Genomic DNA, 15,830 nt, shown 5'->3' on the forward strand with positions numbered 1-15,830 from the left:
GAGAAACAAAAAGTGTATCTCCATTAAGAGAGACACTATCCATTGAACATGAGGAACAGCAGCTTAACTTCGTTTATTTTAATCTCCCAGCACACAGACTGGATCAGTCAGGATCTAATGTTAATGCTCTGTGTTCTTGTACAAAAACACACAGTCCAGGGTCATACGGTGAAATTGTTTGGGGTAAAGCCTCCGATCCCCTGATAAATCCTGAGTTCTCTCCGAGCTATCGCAAAGTATTTCAGCTGGAAGTTTCCTCTGCAGAGTATTCTCTGTCACGGTAAGCTTATACGTACAACTTTTTGTTTGCTGCAGTGATATTACAGCACACAAAGAAACATTTAAAATTACACTTTAAGAACACACAATAGAGGAATCACACAGTTGAGAATAAACTGAAACTGAAAAATTTGGAAATGCCCCTGACTCGTAAGTCAAATTCAAAGTCACACCTGAAGCGTAATCGAACAGAGCACCTGGAGATGGATGGGGGTCACCACGGGGAGACAGGGGGCTGCACAGGCTGTGATTCTTTTTTTTAATCAAGCAAATATGTTATATTTGTATTATACTAACATACTTTATATATTTTCTTTTGTATAAATATGTCGTCATTATGATTACTATGATTTTGCCAGCCCTGAACCTACCATCAGCCCTGCTAAATTTCAGGGTCCTTACCATAGGCTATGGATTCCAGCCAGAGGCGGATTATGGAATAAAGTGCCCCTGGGATCAGTGATGAAGAACATTAGGGGGCTAAATGTCATTAGGCGAACATCAAGTGGCTAAATGTCCCTTTTTTAGATAGAATGAGAGATCATAGACTACAATTTGAATGCCAGGCTTACATGATTTTACTGTCAGGACCCCCCGTCACCACCTGAGCCTGGGCACTAATCCAGCCCTGATTCCAGCTCCTCCAATCTAAACAAAGAAATTAACCTACACTCAGGAACTAATGGAAAATCAGATGCAAATTACACAAAATGCTTTTATACATTATTGTTATTCTGCCTCAGTGATACAATACAAAGTAATATTTTATCTTATTAATTTTCTGTTTTGTTATTGTCTGTTTTGTTTGTTTTATTGTCTGTTGTCATTGTCTTAATTGTTCCTCCATATCTCTGTAGCCTCACATATGCCCAGAGAGGCCAGAGCAAATGCTGAAATGGCTGAAGAACAGCTCAAGGTCTACCAACCAGGTGCCAGGTGGAGGAATATATGCAGGCCACAGCAGTTTATCGACTGAATGGGTGAAAGCAAACAGCTCGAAAATAATACAGGAGGTCCTTGATGAGTTCCTTTGTCCTGGAATGGTAGGTACTCCAAGGCCCTAACCAAAATCTTTTTGAGAATTCTTTAACTTAAAATAGAGTGGTGGGGGGGGGGGTTTGATGCTTTTGTGTGAGTATGATTTTTAGTATGTAGTGTATTTTATTTCTCTTAGATTGCTCAGGACTTCCAGACCCTCTATGCCTGAGTTCTTTGAGAGATGAAACCTCACCTTTGTAGAGAAAGTCCTTCGCCTGGCAAATGAGAGGGGAAATTAAAATGTGCCACAGAATCACTGCCACAAGGTATAATTATTTTTATTTTAATGTAAATAAATAGATTTCCTACAAATAAATACATCTGTATTGGGCAGTATGCTCTCACACTATGCTTTCCCCACCTCTATCACATGCACACGTACATAAGCACAAACACACTTTTGCATTGCGAAACCAAACTACAATAATACTAATAATAATAATTTACTCTCATAATGAGACATAATAGAGAAATCTTACATCTTGAATTTAGAATTAGGTAGTCAAGAGACAAAGAAGACTGTGGTTGCGCACACACGTCACATTTTGTTGCTTTGCTTTAACATTGAACACATTTCTTTTTGTCATTTTGATTAGTCTTGAATTGCAGGGTGGCATCAATATGGGAGATGAAGACACAGTCTCCCAGGCATTTGTTATTTTGATCAGAAAAGCCCTGGAGGAGAGTAGCCTCCTCCAAGCTGTTGATGTTCGTTTTAAATGTTTTTATGTTTTTGATGTAAATGCTCCTCCATTTGGGAGTTCATCCAAAGTGCCATATATGAATTGGGCACAAAAGCCCAACTCCCTCCATGGCATGTATCATGGCCACTTTGGCGGCTGACAAAGTTTAGTTTTTGCCTGTTTTGGATTACCTTCATGACAGAAAGTGACTGGGAGAGACCGACTGGGAAGGACTGGGCTGAAACTGAACCTGGTCCCCAGCTTTATGGTTTAGTTAAAATGTTCATTCTGTTATCTATTTTTATCTATTTGTTCTTGTAAATAATTACAAATTTTCACTGTTTTTTCAACGTTTTATACATTTAAAAAAAAATTCAAATTCAAGATTTTCATCATTACTTCTTTATTGTTGTCTTTGGCAATGTGATATTTGGTGCAGAGTAAACGAGGAGATCGCTGGCAAGATCTGGAGTCCAAAATGAAAGTTAGTCCAGACAGGTTATGCTATGTTTTGAACACAATAAGCAAATAAGCAAGTAAACAATTGGAAACTCAGCTAGCATAAGGATAAATAGCCTGCGTTTACGTTAAAATGCAGTTGGGTTGTCCACCGGCGTTTTCAGCCGTGTTGGTGTATAATATATATAATATAATAATATAATTAATAGCTCAGATTGCAGCCTTGTACAAACTGCTGTCCGTTCGTGTCACAACACCAATGGGAACTGAACAGTTTGTTGATTCTTTCATGTGGGAAATTGGGGTCTGGGAAAGAAAAAAAGAACAAACCTGAGATGCCTACCACACACACATAAGGGTGCTCCCTTCATCTATATTCACACAAATATATCTGCTGGAAATAACCTGGAGAGAAACACCCGAGCTGTCCAAATGACTGATGAATAATAATTCTGGTTACTCAGCAATCAGTGCCTCTGTAAATGTGAAACTCTTTGTCTGGAAAGGGGCACAGCATGCATGCACTCCAACTTAACTTAGCCCAATGGCTTACTGGCTGGTCTCAACCTCAAACACAAGAATTTCAACAAATTTTAATTATGTAGTAAATCAGAGTAACTGTTAGTAGAGAGGAGCAAGAACACAATTATCTGTAGCTGTATGCGTTCAGCCAACTAAATTTATCTATTTAACATCACAGTTATAACATAACTATCTGTATGTGTACTTGAAATGGACATGCCTTAAACCAGACTAAGCAGAAGTTGTTAATTTAAACCTGGAATAGATATGGGTTGATCAAAGGTTCCTATACTTATGAGGGACCAATTAATAGAACAACCTAAGAACTGAACTTCAGATCAATGTTGTTGATCACAAGAGTCAGAGACAAATGACACAAATGATTTTCTGTCTGTCCAATTTTCACCAGGCAATTTATCAGATTTCTGAATTTCTGATTTCAGATTTCCAATTATGGAAAATGGCTGATCATTTTGGGCCATAAATTCCATAATTTTCCTGGTGATTGCTTCGGTCTTTTCACTGCTCATACCAAAGGAAGATAGGAGAGGCTGCTGGCTTGAGTCTGGCACTGAGCTGTGGTTGGCTTTAGCTTCGGCTGCTTTTCCTTTTCTGGCTTCTTCAAAGTGAGCATGTTCAGCTGGGTGATGGTGTCATAAGTGTCTGATGATGATGACATGTGCTAAAGACATGCTAGCATATGGCTGTGGCGTTATTGTCTATGCCACTGTGTGTATAACATGTGACCAGCTTGGAATCAGAGATACAGGAGTCTGATTGGCTGAAAAACTGGCAAATTCTGGTGCCTGGCCAGTCCATCGGTGTATCTCTACTGGTGACCAGTCCACGGTTTACCACGCCTCTTGCACATTGTCAGCTGGGACAGGCGCCAGCCCCCCGCCCCGTGACCCTGCAGTGGTATAGAAAATGGATGGATGGATTTTCCACCATGACAAGTATTGATGCATTTTCTCGAATGACTCATACTCCTACGAAGTACATTACCCGCTCTGGATACTAGTTTCAGCGGAGTACTCGCTCGACCCTAATTCTTACATACAAATAGTGTTTGAAGGCCATGGATGAGTCCTTTCCTTGTTCAAACAGGCACTGACACAGAGGGCTGAGAGGAGACAAAGACAGAGAGGCAAAAATCCCCATTCAGCACCAGATTTTGAGTGCAGCCAAGGCTCCACATTTTCAGGATGCAGTTATTGGCTGATAACAGATATCAGCTGTAACAGTAATTTTTGTGCTTATCATCCAATAATATCATTATAATCTGTTCCAGTCTGTATCAGTTTGAGTTGGAGATACGATCAAAACAAATGCTTGTCATGGTTTTTGCCTACATCAAGGCATAAAAACCTTATTCAAGGCCTTTCAAGGTTTGTTAACAATCTGTGATTACTCTAGATCAAACCGCAGGTCAAAAAAATTACAAACACTATCGAATCAAGTTAAACTCATGGCATGGCAAAAGTCGTAGTAAAAGAAAAACGTATAACCTGCAAATTAATTAATTGTGTAAACTACTGTCTTTTTGTTTACAGTTCTCTCTTCTTCCTTCCCACTCATCAGACTTTTGTTCGTGCTGTCAGCTTCGCACTTACGGTGCCAACTCTTTCGTTTGCGCTGCCTGATTTGCCTTCATGTTTTTGAGAGATCCTCATTTGGATGACAGTGCACTTTGATCACCAAAATCCACCACTGTCGAGGGAAGGAGAACATCCTGAAACTGTATATAGTCTCCCCCCAACATTTAATGGAACCCAGATCGCCATATATTCAGCTTTATCACATCAAGTATGAGCAACGCCACGCCTTTGATGGAGCAAAAATAAATAAATGAATAAAAAAAGATGCAGGAATCAAACATGGCCTCCTGTTCCTCATGCAACTGTCTTGCGGAACAGAACACGAAATATTTCAGGAGCCAGCAGACATAAACTCTTTAACAGAATGTTTTTGTTACACCTGCCATTGCCCCATAGTGGGCCTGAGCTGCTGAGTCTATTCATCTCCAGACGTACAAGACAAGCCCGTGGCTCTGTTCAGCGTTCAGCAACAGTGCAATCCCACTTTGGCTGGAGCCCAAGTTTGGCTGACGTCAGTGGGCCAACCAGGCTCATTTGAAATACGCTCTCCAATCTTTTCCTATGTTCCATTTTCAGGCCATGATCACAAATTACATGTTTGTTGTAGTAAACGTGTCCGTCTCCTGTGCGATCCAGTCAGACAGAGTGTGATACACAGCCAAAGCATACTGTGGCTGTAGTTGCTACTCTTTCTTCAGCATCTCTCTAGACAAACCTCAGAACATCCCAAAGTTGTAATATCATGAGATTGCAAAAAGGGATTTGATAGAATAGAGTGGGAATCTGTTTGCTGCCCTCAAATAATCTGGCCTCAGTGACCTCATGAATTTGTCTTCTAAAGCCTAACCTCAAAGCAAGGGTCTGCACTAATGATATGCAATCTGACTATTGTGCCCTGTCAACATCAGGTGTCCTTATCCTTATATGCTGATGACCTGTTACTCCATGTTACGGCTCCTACCTCTGATATTTCAGCGTTAGTTTCAACTGTTTACAGCTGAATTTCCAGAAAAGTGCATGTTTTCCTATTACTTTAACTGTAACTGTATACTGTACACTTCTGCAAACTTCCCTCCTCAACTTACTCAATGTCTGAATTTCAGAGATGGTACTGGCAGAACTAACATAAGAATTGACATAATATAAATGTCTGTCTTAACAATTACCAATCATTCTTTAAACAAGTTGATTACATAATTTATTTGGGACAGGTGCCAGGTGCCATCCCATAATTGCCATAAAACCAAAAATGTAGTGTCACCATCAGCAGGATGGTGGCATAATAATGTAATGGTTTTGTCTTATGATAATAGAGGTACACTTTTGTGGAAATCCCTGAACTAAAAACTGGTCAACAATGATACATTAAAGGCCATAATATCCTGAATCTGGTTCACTGTGTAGGTCAAGAACCACAAAATCCTATACTGCCACTAATCAACAGTGTCCTGGTGAGAGTTAACCTCATGACATCAGTCTCCAAGCCACAAAAGACATTATGTGACAGATTTCAGAGACTGACGTCAACGACTCATGAACAAACTGAATTTCGTGTGTAAAATCAGTGAAATTCCAAATAAGAAATGGTAGTTTTTCATGTAAAATCATCTGCAGTTGCAGTTTCATAAATGTGAGGATTAGATGCTTTTATAATTTTAATGTATTTTTTAAAATCTCTTGAGGTTTACTATTGATTGACTATGTATAGGAAAAGCATTGTGAAGGTGTCATTTTGATCTCATGGTAATCATGATGACGTCTTCACTATTTCCAGAATATTTACCAAGCAATACATCAGTTAATGCAGAAAATAAGCAGCAGACTGATCCAAAATGAAAATAATCATTAGTTGCACCTCTACACAGAATGAGCTCAACCTCAACCAACTACAACACTAAGATCCTGCTTCACAATAATCTAATACTGTAATATATTTAACAACATAACATTACATATTGATATGTTCTATATCGGTTACTTTAATACTTAATAAAGTACAATTTCTTGATTAACTTTACATACATAACATTTTCATACATAACTTTTACTTGTAACAGAGTATTTGTACAGTGCAGTATTAATACTTTTACTTAAGTGAAGGATCTGATGACTTATAAATCCGGTGGCTCTGTCTTTACGATAAACACACCTACAGCCTTTAAGGAAGGAGGCCTTGGGGTGACTTGTGTGACACGTGACAGTCGAGCAGGTTTGTTGTGGACACTGAGTTTCTCCCAGTGTGTGAGAAAAGTATCAGCACATCGCCAGTCACAGAAAAGTGCTTAATGCAATAAAAAGTAGCAAAGTTAGTCAGCCAAAGTTACTGAAAGAGAAATAAAAAGTTAAGAAATCCACGGTCCATCAAAGACTGTGTTGAAATTATTGAGTCATATGTTGCAAAAAAAACCAAAACATGGTCAGCTGAGTCTGTCATGAAGTAGGGCTATTTCAACAACCCGCCAACAGCAACTGACCTCCTTGACCTCCTTGACTGACCTTATGTGCCCCCGTACATCTTAACCCACAGCCTCACATGTGAGGCAGTGCAGGGAGAAGAAGAGGACCACATCTCGACACAGATGACCTCTGTTAATCCAAAGAAAGAGTTCACACGGAAGAAAGCACAACTGGCTCATGACCACCAAACCCTGGACTACCTGGATAAGAGCAGACCAGGTGTACAGCTTCTTAAGGTACAGAGGAGCAGCTGCACTCCATTGTAGTTTCCTCTGTCAATACTGACAAAAGCAATTTCAAAGTGGTTTGGAAATGTACACATTTCTGATTATTGATAGATTGGAGTCTCCTAAATCTCAGGATGTTCATCTAGGGCAATGAACCCCAATTAGCAGCCAGCGGGCCAGGTCCGGCCCACAGAAGCCAAATGTCTTTGACCTATACGCCACAGAACTCGCATAGTTACAGTACGCGACATAGTGCAGCTGTATGCATTCCTCAACTTGCTAACAAATTAATACCAGTAAGCTTCACCTTCTACAGCCTTCTACATATTTGTGGGCAATAATAAAATGTACATATGCAAGCTACAACCCCATCTCAACCAAGAAATCAGTATTAGACTGACTGACCTCAAATGCTAGTGGATTTTCTTTTCTCTTTATTTCATTTAATCATACAGTATAATCTCATGCAAAAATAACAGATGCACAGTGGCCAGAAACAGGTTCTGACGAGATCCTTTCCTCTTAAATAGTCTAAAATTCAACATAAAAATTGCAAACAAGCCACTGCTTGTTCCAGATGTCATACTATATTGATCCGTGTCTCCAACATCTGATCACAAGACCAGATGCTACATCATCGGTCATGAGTGAACTAATCCTGATGTGTGTGACAGGACAAACATGTCAGAGTGTGTATAATGTTCCAGAAGCTACAAGCAGATGTATCAGAGCGACTTACATGAGACCTAATGACCCCTCCAACACAAATATTACAGCCATCAATTATTAACTCTCAGCTTATGAGCTTGCTTGCTGCTAGGAGAGAAATTTCCTGTCTATGTACAAGATGCATGTACATTTTGTACCTAGAGGTTGGAGAAGCGGCTTGTGATCGGAAGGTCGCTGGTTCGATTCCCCCACCAGACGGGCAGGAAAAATTTGAGTGTGTTGGAGTGATAATGCCCCCCCCCCCCCTTCCATTAGCCGGCTGATGTGCCCTTGAGCAAGGCACTTAACCCCCAATATGCTCCCTGGGTGCTTGATGCAGCCCACTGCTCCTGTGTGTTTCACTGCATGTTGCATGTGTGTGTGTTTCAATCAGTGATGGGTTAAAGGCAGAGAAGTAGTTTCCCATCTTGGAATTAATAAAGTAATTAGAAAAAATAAATAAATACATTTCCTTCTTGTGTTTTGTGTAGTTACAGAATGGTTGGGCAGGCTAGTTTTAGTTCCGTCACTGACAATTACTTCACATTTTGTGTTTCTTTGAGCAGTTTACATGCCACCTATACAATATGTCCAGCATCAATCAAGTAACTCTTAATCCAGTAATAAAAGCGGCGTTGCGTTTTCTCGAAGCCAGACACAGCCGCTCATCACAGATGGGGCACACAGTGTTTTTCAGCATCTTGTCAACTACAAGGCTAATAAAGATTGTGTTGAAAAAGGTAACAGGACGGAGCCACACTTCCCCATTTCCACCGTTTCCTCTCATGGGAGGTGCCTCCATCCATCATGAAGATAAGGGATGCTCCGAGGCAGGATTTGGATGACCTGGCTGGTCAAGCATCAACCTACACCGAGAATGAGTTCACAGTTTGGTTTCCCGCTAGCACTGAGCTAGAAGAGCCGCTTAGCTGCATTCCAGCAAAGACACGGCAGCTCAGACCGACAGGTGCAACAGCATCATCATCAGCCATACACAGCCTCCATCTACCGTTCCTTCCACCTTGACAAATCTCCAGAGTGAAGTGCCCAAACTCGCCACCTAAAACCCAGCTGGCGAACAGAAAACCAGCACAGTTCGTGTATATGTATATATATATATGTATGTCTATACGTGTGTGTGTGCTTTCCATCATGAAAATTGCTTCATGGTGTGAGCGAGTAAGTGTCGAGCTAGCTAACACCCGCCTCTGCACAGCGAGCAAACGAACCGCTGTTAGCCTCGTCTCCGGGCTGCCTGCCTCTCCCTCTGCTCTGAGATGAAGCACCAAATAAAAGAGCGCGCAGGAAGAAATAGAACGCGTACACGGGTAGACTCACCTCTCTGCCATTTTCACGTCACGTCTTAAAATCCGTTCAGAATAAATCCCACATCTCCCATGTTGCCGAAATTGCCATCACCGCAGTCAACCAGTCACTCCTTCCAGACCAGTATCAAGTATCAACAATGAGGAACACCACGTCCGACCACTAACCTTCACAATAAAAGCTTCTCACTCGTCGTACCACATGCTGTGTTTTAGAAACGTGAAAATATGAGCAAAAATGAGATACGCCGGTGATCCGCAAACGTTTTGTTTGGTGTAAGCAACTATTGTGCCTTTCCAGGAGTGCCCTCTCATTCACGCGTGTTGGCGACTGTATTAAATTAGATTCAACTCATAATACCTTTTAGTAGCCTAACATTTGAATGACTTCCCTTAAAGACATTTGTAGTTAGTGTGATTGAGAATAGAACAAATAATAATAAACAATAAAAATAAAAGGCAATATAAAACAATGATCTATCTATGTGTGTGTGTGTGTGTGTGTGTATCTGCATTGCTTCAAACCCTGACCAGGTTGGCTCTACCTTTTGGGGTGCATGGTCTCCTCTGCCAACAGAATATGAGTGTTAATCAGGTGAATGCTGACTTTTTGTAAAGCATTTTGAGTGGTAGGTCAGACTAGAAAAAGTAATATATAAATGCAACACTTTTACCATATTATTTTAATTGCTTTGGCTTAACAATGCAGTTAACTATATAGTATCTCTATATTATCAAGTGATAATACCAGAAATGTAATTTTACACATAGGTCATTGATATGCTGATATTATAATAGACAGGCTATATACAAAATATATTATATGTTTGGGCATGGCACTGTAATAGCACAGTGTAAATGATGCAGTGTACATAGAGAGGATGATGTACTCAAAAAAGTAAAGGGAACACTAAAATAACACATCTTAGATCTGAATGAATGAAATATTCTTATTAAATACTTTGTTCTTTACATAGTTGAATGTGCTGACAACAAAATCACACAAAAATTATCAATGGAAGTCAAATTTATTAACCCATGGAGGTCTGGATTTGGAGTCACACTCAAAATTAAAGTGGAAAAACACACTACAGGCTGATCCAACTTTGATGTAATGTCCTTAGAACAAGTTAAAATGAGGCTCAGTAGTGTGTGTGTGTGTGGCCTCCACGTGCCTGCATGACCTCCCTACAACGCCTGGGCATGCTCCTGATGAAGTGGCAGATGGTCTCCAGAGGGATCTCCTCTCAGACCTGGACAAAAGCATCTGCCATCTCTTGGACAGTCTGTGGTGCAACGTGGCGTTGGTGGATGGAGCGAGACATGATGTCCCAGATGTGCTCAGTTGGATTCAGGTCTGGGGAACGGGCGGGCCAGTCCATAGCATCAATGCCTTGGTCTTGCAGGAACTGCTGACACACAGCCACATGAGGTCTAGCATTGTCTTGCATTAGGAGGAACCCAAGGCCGACCGCACCAGCATATGGTCTCACAAGGGGTCTGAGGATCTCATCTCAGTACCTAATGGCAGTCAGGCTACCTCTGGTGAGCACATGGAGGGCTCTGTGTTGCCCTCCTACGTCCTCCTCCACGTCTCCTGGTGTACTGGCCTGTCTCCTGGTAGCGCCTCCATGCTCTGGACACTACGCTGACAGACACAGCAAACCTTCTTGCCACAGCTCACATTGATGTGCCATCCTGGATGAGCTGCACTACCTGAGCCACTTGTGTGGGTTGTAGACTCCATCAGTGACCAAAACATCAGCCAGAAAGCATAGGAACTGAGAAGTGGTCTGTGGTCACCACCTGCAGAACCACTCCTTTATTTGGGATGTCTTGCTAGTTGCTTATAATTTCCACCTGTTGTCTATTCCATTTTCACAACAGCATGTGAAATTGATTGTAAGTAAGTGTTGCTTCCTAAGTGGGCAGTTTGATTTCACAGAAGTGTGATTGACTTGGAGTTACATTGTGTTGTTTAAGTGTTCCCTTTATTTTTTTGAACAGTGTATATATACACACATAACCCATTGTTTGTACTAAGCATCTGTTTGGTAAGCAAAGGTATCATTTGGATTACCATTTTCCCCATATTCAGTCACAATCCAGTTGATATTTCAATCTGATCCAGTGCTTGTATTGGACTAGTACTCACAGGCAGAGCAGAGGCAAACAAGTACCTACAGCCTTTAAATGATTACATATAACACATCCCTCTAGGTAGGATATTTCCTGACTCTTAAAGCTACTGTTAGGCTTCTGCTGAAGAAACCTGTGTTAGTCAATGAGACCCTAAGCAATAACAGGCAAAACCTTTCAAAGTAACAAAACACTGTTTAAAAAATGACTTTCAACTTTATGTGTCATTAAAATATATTGACTTTGTTCATGTGTGGTGCTGCCTCCTAACAGAAATGCCTTGCAGTTACTCCAAGCCCCCTGCTGTCAAGGTCAGGTTCCTGTTAAACCTTAAGTGTGGAGTGTCTGTCTCCCTCCTCTGGCAGAGAGAGTAATTACATGCGCTGTTCACTGTACACTGCACACTAGTCATAATGTATCACCACCGGTGCACCAGTGCAGGAGAGCAGCCAGTCCAGTAGACTGTGAAGCACAGAGACATTCATCTGGTGGTGATAGGCCTAATCAGAAAGCATACTGGTGATTTTAGAGTAATTTGTTTGGTAAGCATTCAGAAGCATTTAATGTTTGTGTATTGTGATGAGTATATCTCGAATTTGCACTTTAATTTTTTAAAAAAAAAAGCTTCTACAAGGTGTAAAATGTTACAAATTATGGTTTACATGCTATGTGGAAATTAAAGATTATGGTATTGTAACGTTAGTTTTAAAAGCCCAGGTGGGGTCCTCTAAATGGTGAGTGTAGACCATGATGAGTATATATGTCCTTGACACTCATCCCACAAAACAAGACAGCTCTTCCTGCCCATGTATAGCCTTGAATGATGCACTCACACAGCCACCAAGCAAGTTAATTCTTGGGTGGGACATTTCCAGCCACGATATCCCCAAAGCAAACACACAGCTGCACACTGTATTTAATGGTGTTCGACATGACAGGTAAAAGCAAGGTGTTGTGTATCAGTGGCAGTTCTCACTGTGTGGAGGAGACACTCATCACCAAGTGCTACCTCCTGACTCCCTGGTAGAACAGCTTTGCCAGGGTGTGGCTAAAGACCGGAAGAAAGGGCTATTGCATACAACTGATGGTATGAAACAGCCCACAGTCTAATAGATATTGTAGAAAAAAGAAAACAAACTCGATAGTAATGTACAGTGAAAAGCTGTGCCAATACCAAAATCAATTCACTATCCACACAGATAAACTCATCAGAGTTAAAACCCCCATCCTCCATCCCTCATTTTGTATCCCGGTGGGGGGGCGGGGGTCCGTGCTTCTGTGTGAATGATATAAAGGTAATTGATTTAGCCATCTCTATTCATAATGCACTGCTCATCCAGGTTCCATTCACTGACATATATAAGGATTCCTCTGACTGTACAAAAGTGAAGCCAAAATATCCAGGATATGAGTGCTGCCATCTTGCGTTGGTGATGTCATTCTGAGCCTGAGACTGTGGAGTAATGATCAAGAGGTGGAGCAGCGGGATCAAGCCATACACCCATACACTCATCTGAACCAGCTGCGAGCAACACCCAGCTTTACTGGAGCATAACCAGCAACTGCAGGGCAGCAGGAACAGGACACAGCCAATACAAAGACACAGGACACTGTCCCTCTCACAATGCCCATACACACCAGTGTGTAGAATAGACAACATTCTCGTTATACAACCCACATGAAGAGAATCCATACTCTCAGTGGCATTAATAAAATGTCACTGCTGCATCTCCTGGACCTCAGGAGGGAAGCCACTATCGGAAGGCCTAGCGAGACATCTGAGGAAAAGATAGCCAGTAATGCTGATAATGTTATATTAATAGACTCAAACTGGAAATGTGTTAATGAGGAAAAGCTTTTTCCTGGACTGATAACGCCCTGCATCTGCCTGAAAGTCCACTTAATGTCAGCCTAGGCACATTACAGCCGCAGAGTCTGTGAAGAGACTTCCATCCTGACACCTTCACAGGATAAATGTTGATCCTATCACCAACTTAGAGACCTAGTCCACACCCAGCACCCAGAGCAGAGGAGCTACGTCAATGCACTGATGACACCGACCAACGCTGGCAGCATTGCAGACTCCTGCTCATCTTCATATGTACCAGATGATGAACTAAGCGATACTTTAAAGTGTCATGAGCACTACTCATATGTATCACTATGAGACCAATGAGACGGGTCCTAGTTTCAAGTTCTGTTGGTTACAAAAATTCATCATTTGCATTGTGTAGTAAATTCTTAGGGCATCTGGACTTGTTAGGGTTCTTGAAGACATTTTCGTCTCTCATCCAAGAAGCTTCTTCACAGACCATGACCTGGATGACTGAGAGCCGTCATCGACACCATTTGCATTGTGTAAAAAAGACAACTGAACTTCTTCTCTTAGCTTGTTGATTGACTAATCAGTTTATGGTCTTAGACAGTTCAAGTTTTATTACTACTTCATTTATTTTTTTTTTCCGCCTTTCCTTGACCTCTTACCCACGCAGAGTTACCCAGTTGTTATTTGTCATTACTGAAAAATAACTATATCTATAACTATCTGTGATATCTGGCATCTCAATAATAGTCATAATCTGTTCTTGTTATTATTATTATTACTGTTATCCCTTTCCTTTCAAAATAAAGACAATATAGGATGATGTTATAAGCTGCCTTACACATGAACTAATGACGGCAAGCCTAAAATGTTTGTTGAATAAATGATGTACTTGAAAAGAGTAGTGCATTGTGTTTTAATTCAGACTTGCACTGAGGCTGGTCTGCCCCTCTGTGTGCGAGTAATTAAAAATGAACCATAGAAATGAACATGAAACATGAGACAGTATTGATATTAAAATCGCAATGTTATTTTCTTTGGTTCTGGAACAGTTGAATTATAGCAAATAATTTATAGAAGCATCAAGATCAGTGACCATGTTGTGACAGAGCACACATTTCTTGCTTTTGCCAACTTTTACCCCACGGCTCCCCTGTGCTCATCTTCAAAACAGACCTAAAAAGAACAGCAGACAACAAAGAATGAAATATTTGGAAGCAGTGGTTAGCACTGTCGCCTCATAGCAAGAGGGTTCCAGGTTCGAGTCCCGGTCTGGGCCCTTCTATGTGGAGTTTGCATGTTCTCCCTGTGCCTGCGTGGGTTTTCTCCGGGTACTCCGGCTTCCTCCCACAATACCAAAAACATGCACATTAGGTTAATTGGCTACTCTACATTGCCCCTGGGAGTGAATGTGTGAGTGTCTGTCTTTGTGTGTTGATTGACTGGCGACCAGTCCAGGGTGAACCCCGCCTCTCGCCCGTAGTCAGCTGGGATAGGCTCCAGCTCCCCCCCACGACCCTGACGGATAAGCGGTATAGAACATGGATGGATGGACTTTGGAAATACAAATATTGTTGAGGATCATGAAGGTCTCTGTCTTCAGTTCTACCAGTTATTCTGCAAGGCTGTCAACTTGATCCATACCTGGTGTGTCATGCTCATTCTTACGCCACCAGGAGGTAGTGAGATAGCTGTGAGCAAGCAGAAGGTATAAGTTACAGAAGAAAAATTACTCTTCTTTCTTTCTTTTGTCTGAGCAACAAAAGGACCACAAACAACTTTCTTCATTTGTGAGATATTTTTGGTGAAATGGCTTGCAGTGTCTCCTCACAGCAAGAAGGTTCTGGGTTCGTCGGTGTGTTTGCAAGTTGTCTCAGTCCCAAAAATATGCACAATAGATTAGTTGGCTACTCTGCATTACAGAGTCATGGGGGTAATATTGGTGAAAACAATAATAACAACTTAATAAACACATGGGAATCTCATGTCATCAAGTCAATAAGGCGTGGGAACATGTTAGTTTACTTCGTGGCCACAAGAAAGTAATTGTAACAGTAACGATATAGTAACACGTGGTGTCGAGATCATTAAGTCAAGAACTTGTAGTTTAACTAGGCCTATATGTACTGTGAAATTCAGGCCTAGGCCAACTTACAAAGCTGTTTCTGCTGGTCGTGACATTTAACACTTTGATGTATGACTATCCTAGTTATTTTTTATTCCACTGAGCAGTAAAAATGCTATAAGAAACCTACTGAGGGAGCTGAGAAGCTTACATGTAAATGACGGCGGGAAGTGGAGGATATTCACCCGTATACATCATTTGAGATGGTCCAAATCACAGCTAAATATACGAGTGACACCAAAAGTTTGAGAAAGATGACAGGATTTTATTGTAAATGAATTCAATATCTTACATGTGTGACAACACTGTTAACAAAAGTGTGAGTGACTTCCACTTTGAAATTTAATATCCCTACCTTTTTGTAGAAAAAAGGCACTCTTTATGTTATGTATGTATAGACCTTGGTATAAAATTAAATACAGGTAATTTTCTGTGCCATATACAGTAG

The 15,830-nt window shown here is 41.1% G+C and overlaps 1 protein-coding gene across 1 annotated transcript in view; it reads right to left on the reverse strand.

Annotated features, from left to right (window-relative positions):
• The window catches only part of arhgap39 (Rho GTPase activating protein 39), a 72,516-nt gene extending 62,921 nt beyond the window's left edge, over positions 1-9,595 (reverse strand). The window contains exon 1 of the mRNA XM_046390946.1: positions 9,310-9,595. Coding sequence (XP_046246902.1) covers positions 9,310-9,320 — 11 coding nt within the window. The 5' untranslated portion in view covers positions 9,321-9,595. The remainder of the gene's footprint in view (positions 1-9,309) is intronic.
• Positions 9,596-15,830: the final 6,235 nt, after the last annotated feature.

This window comes from Scatophagus argus, chromosome 6 (genome assembly GCF_020382885.2).
Source record: "Scatophagus argus isolate fScaArg1 chromosome 6, fScaArg1.pri, whole genome shotgun sequence".
Lineage (NCBI taxonomy): Eukaryota > Metazoa > Chordata > Actinopteri > Scatophagidae > Scatophagus > Scatophagus argus.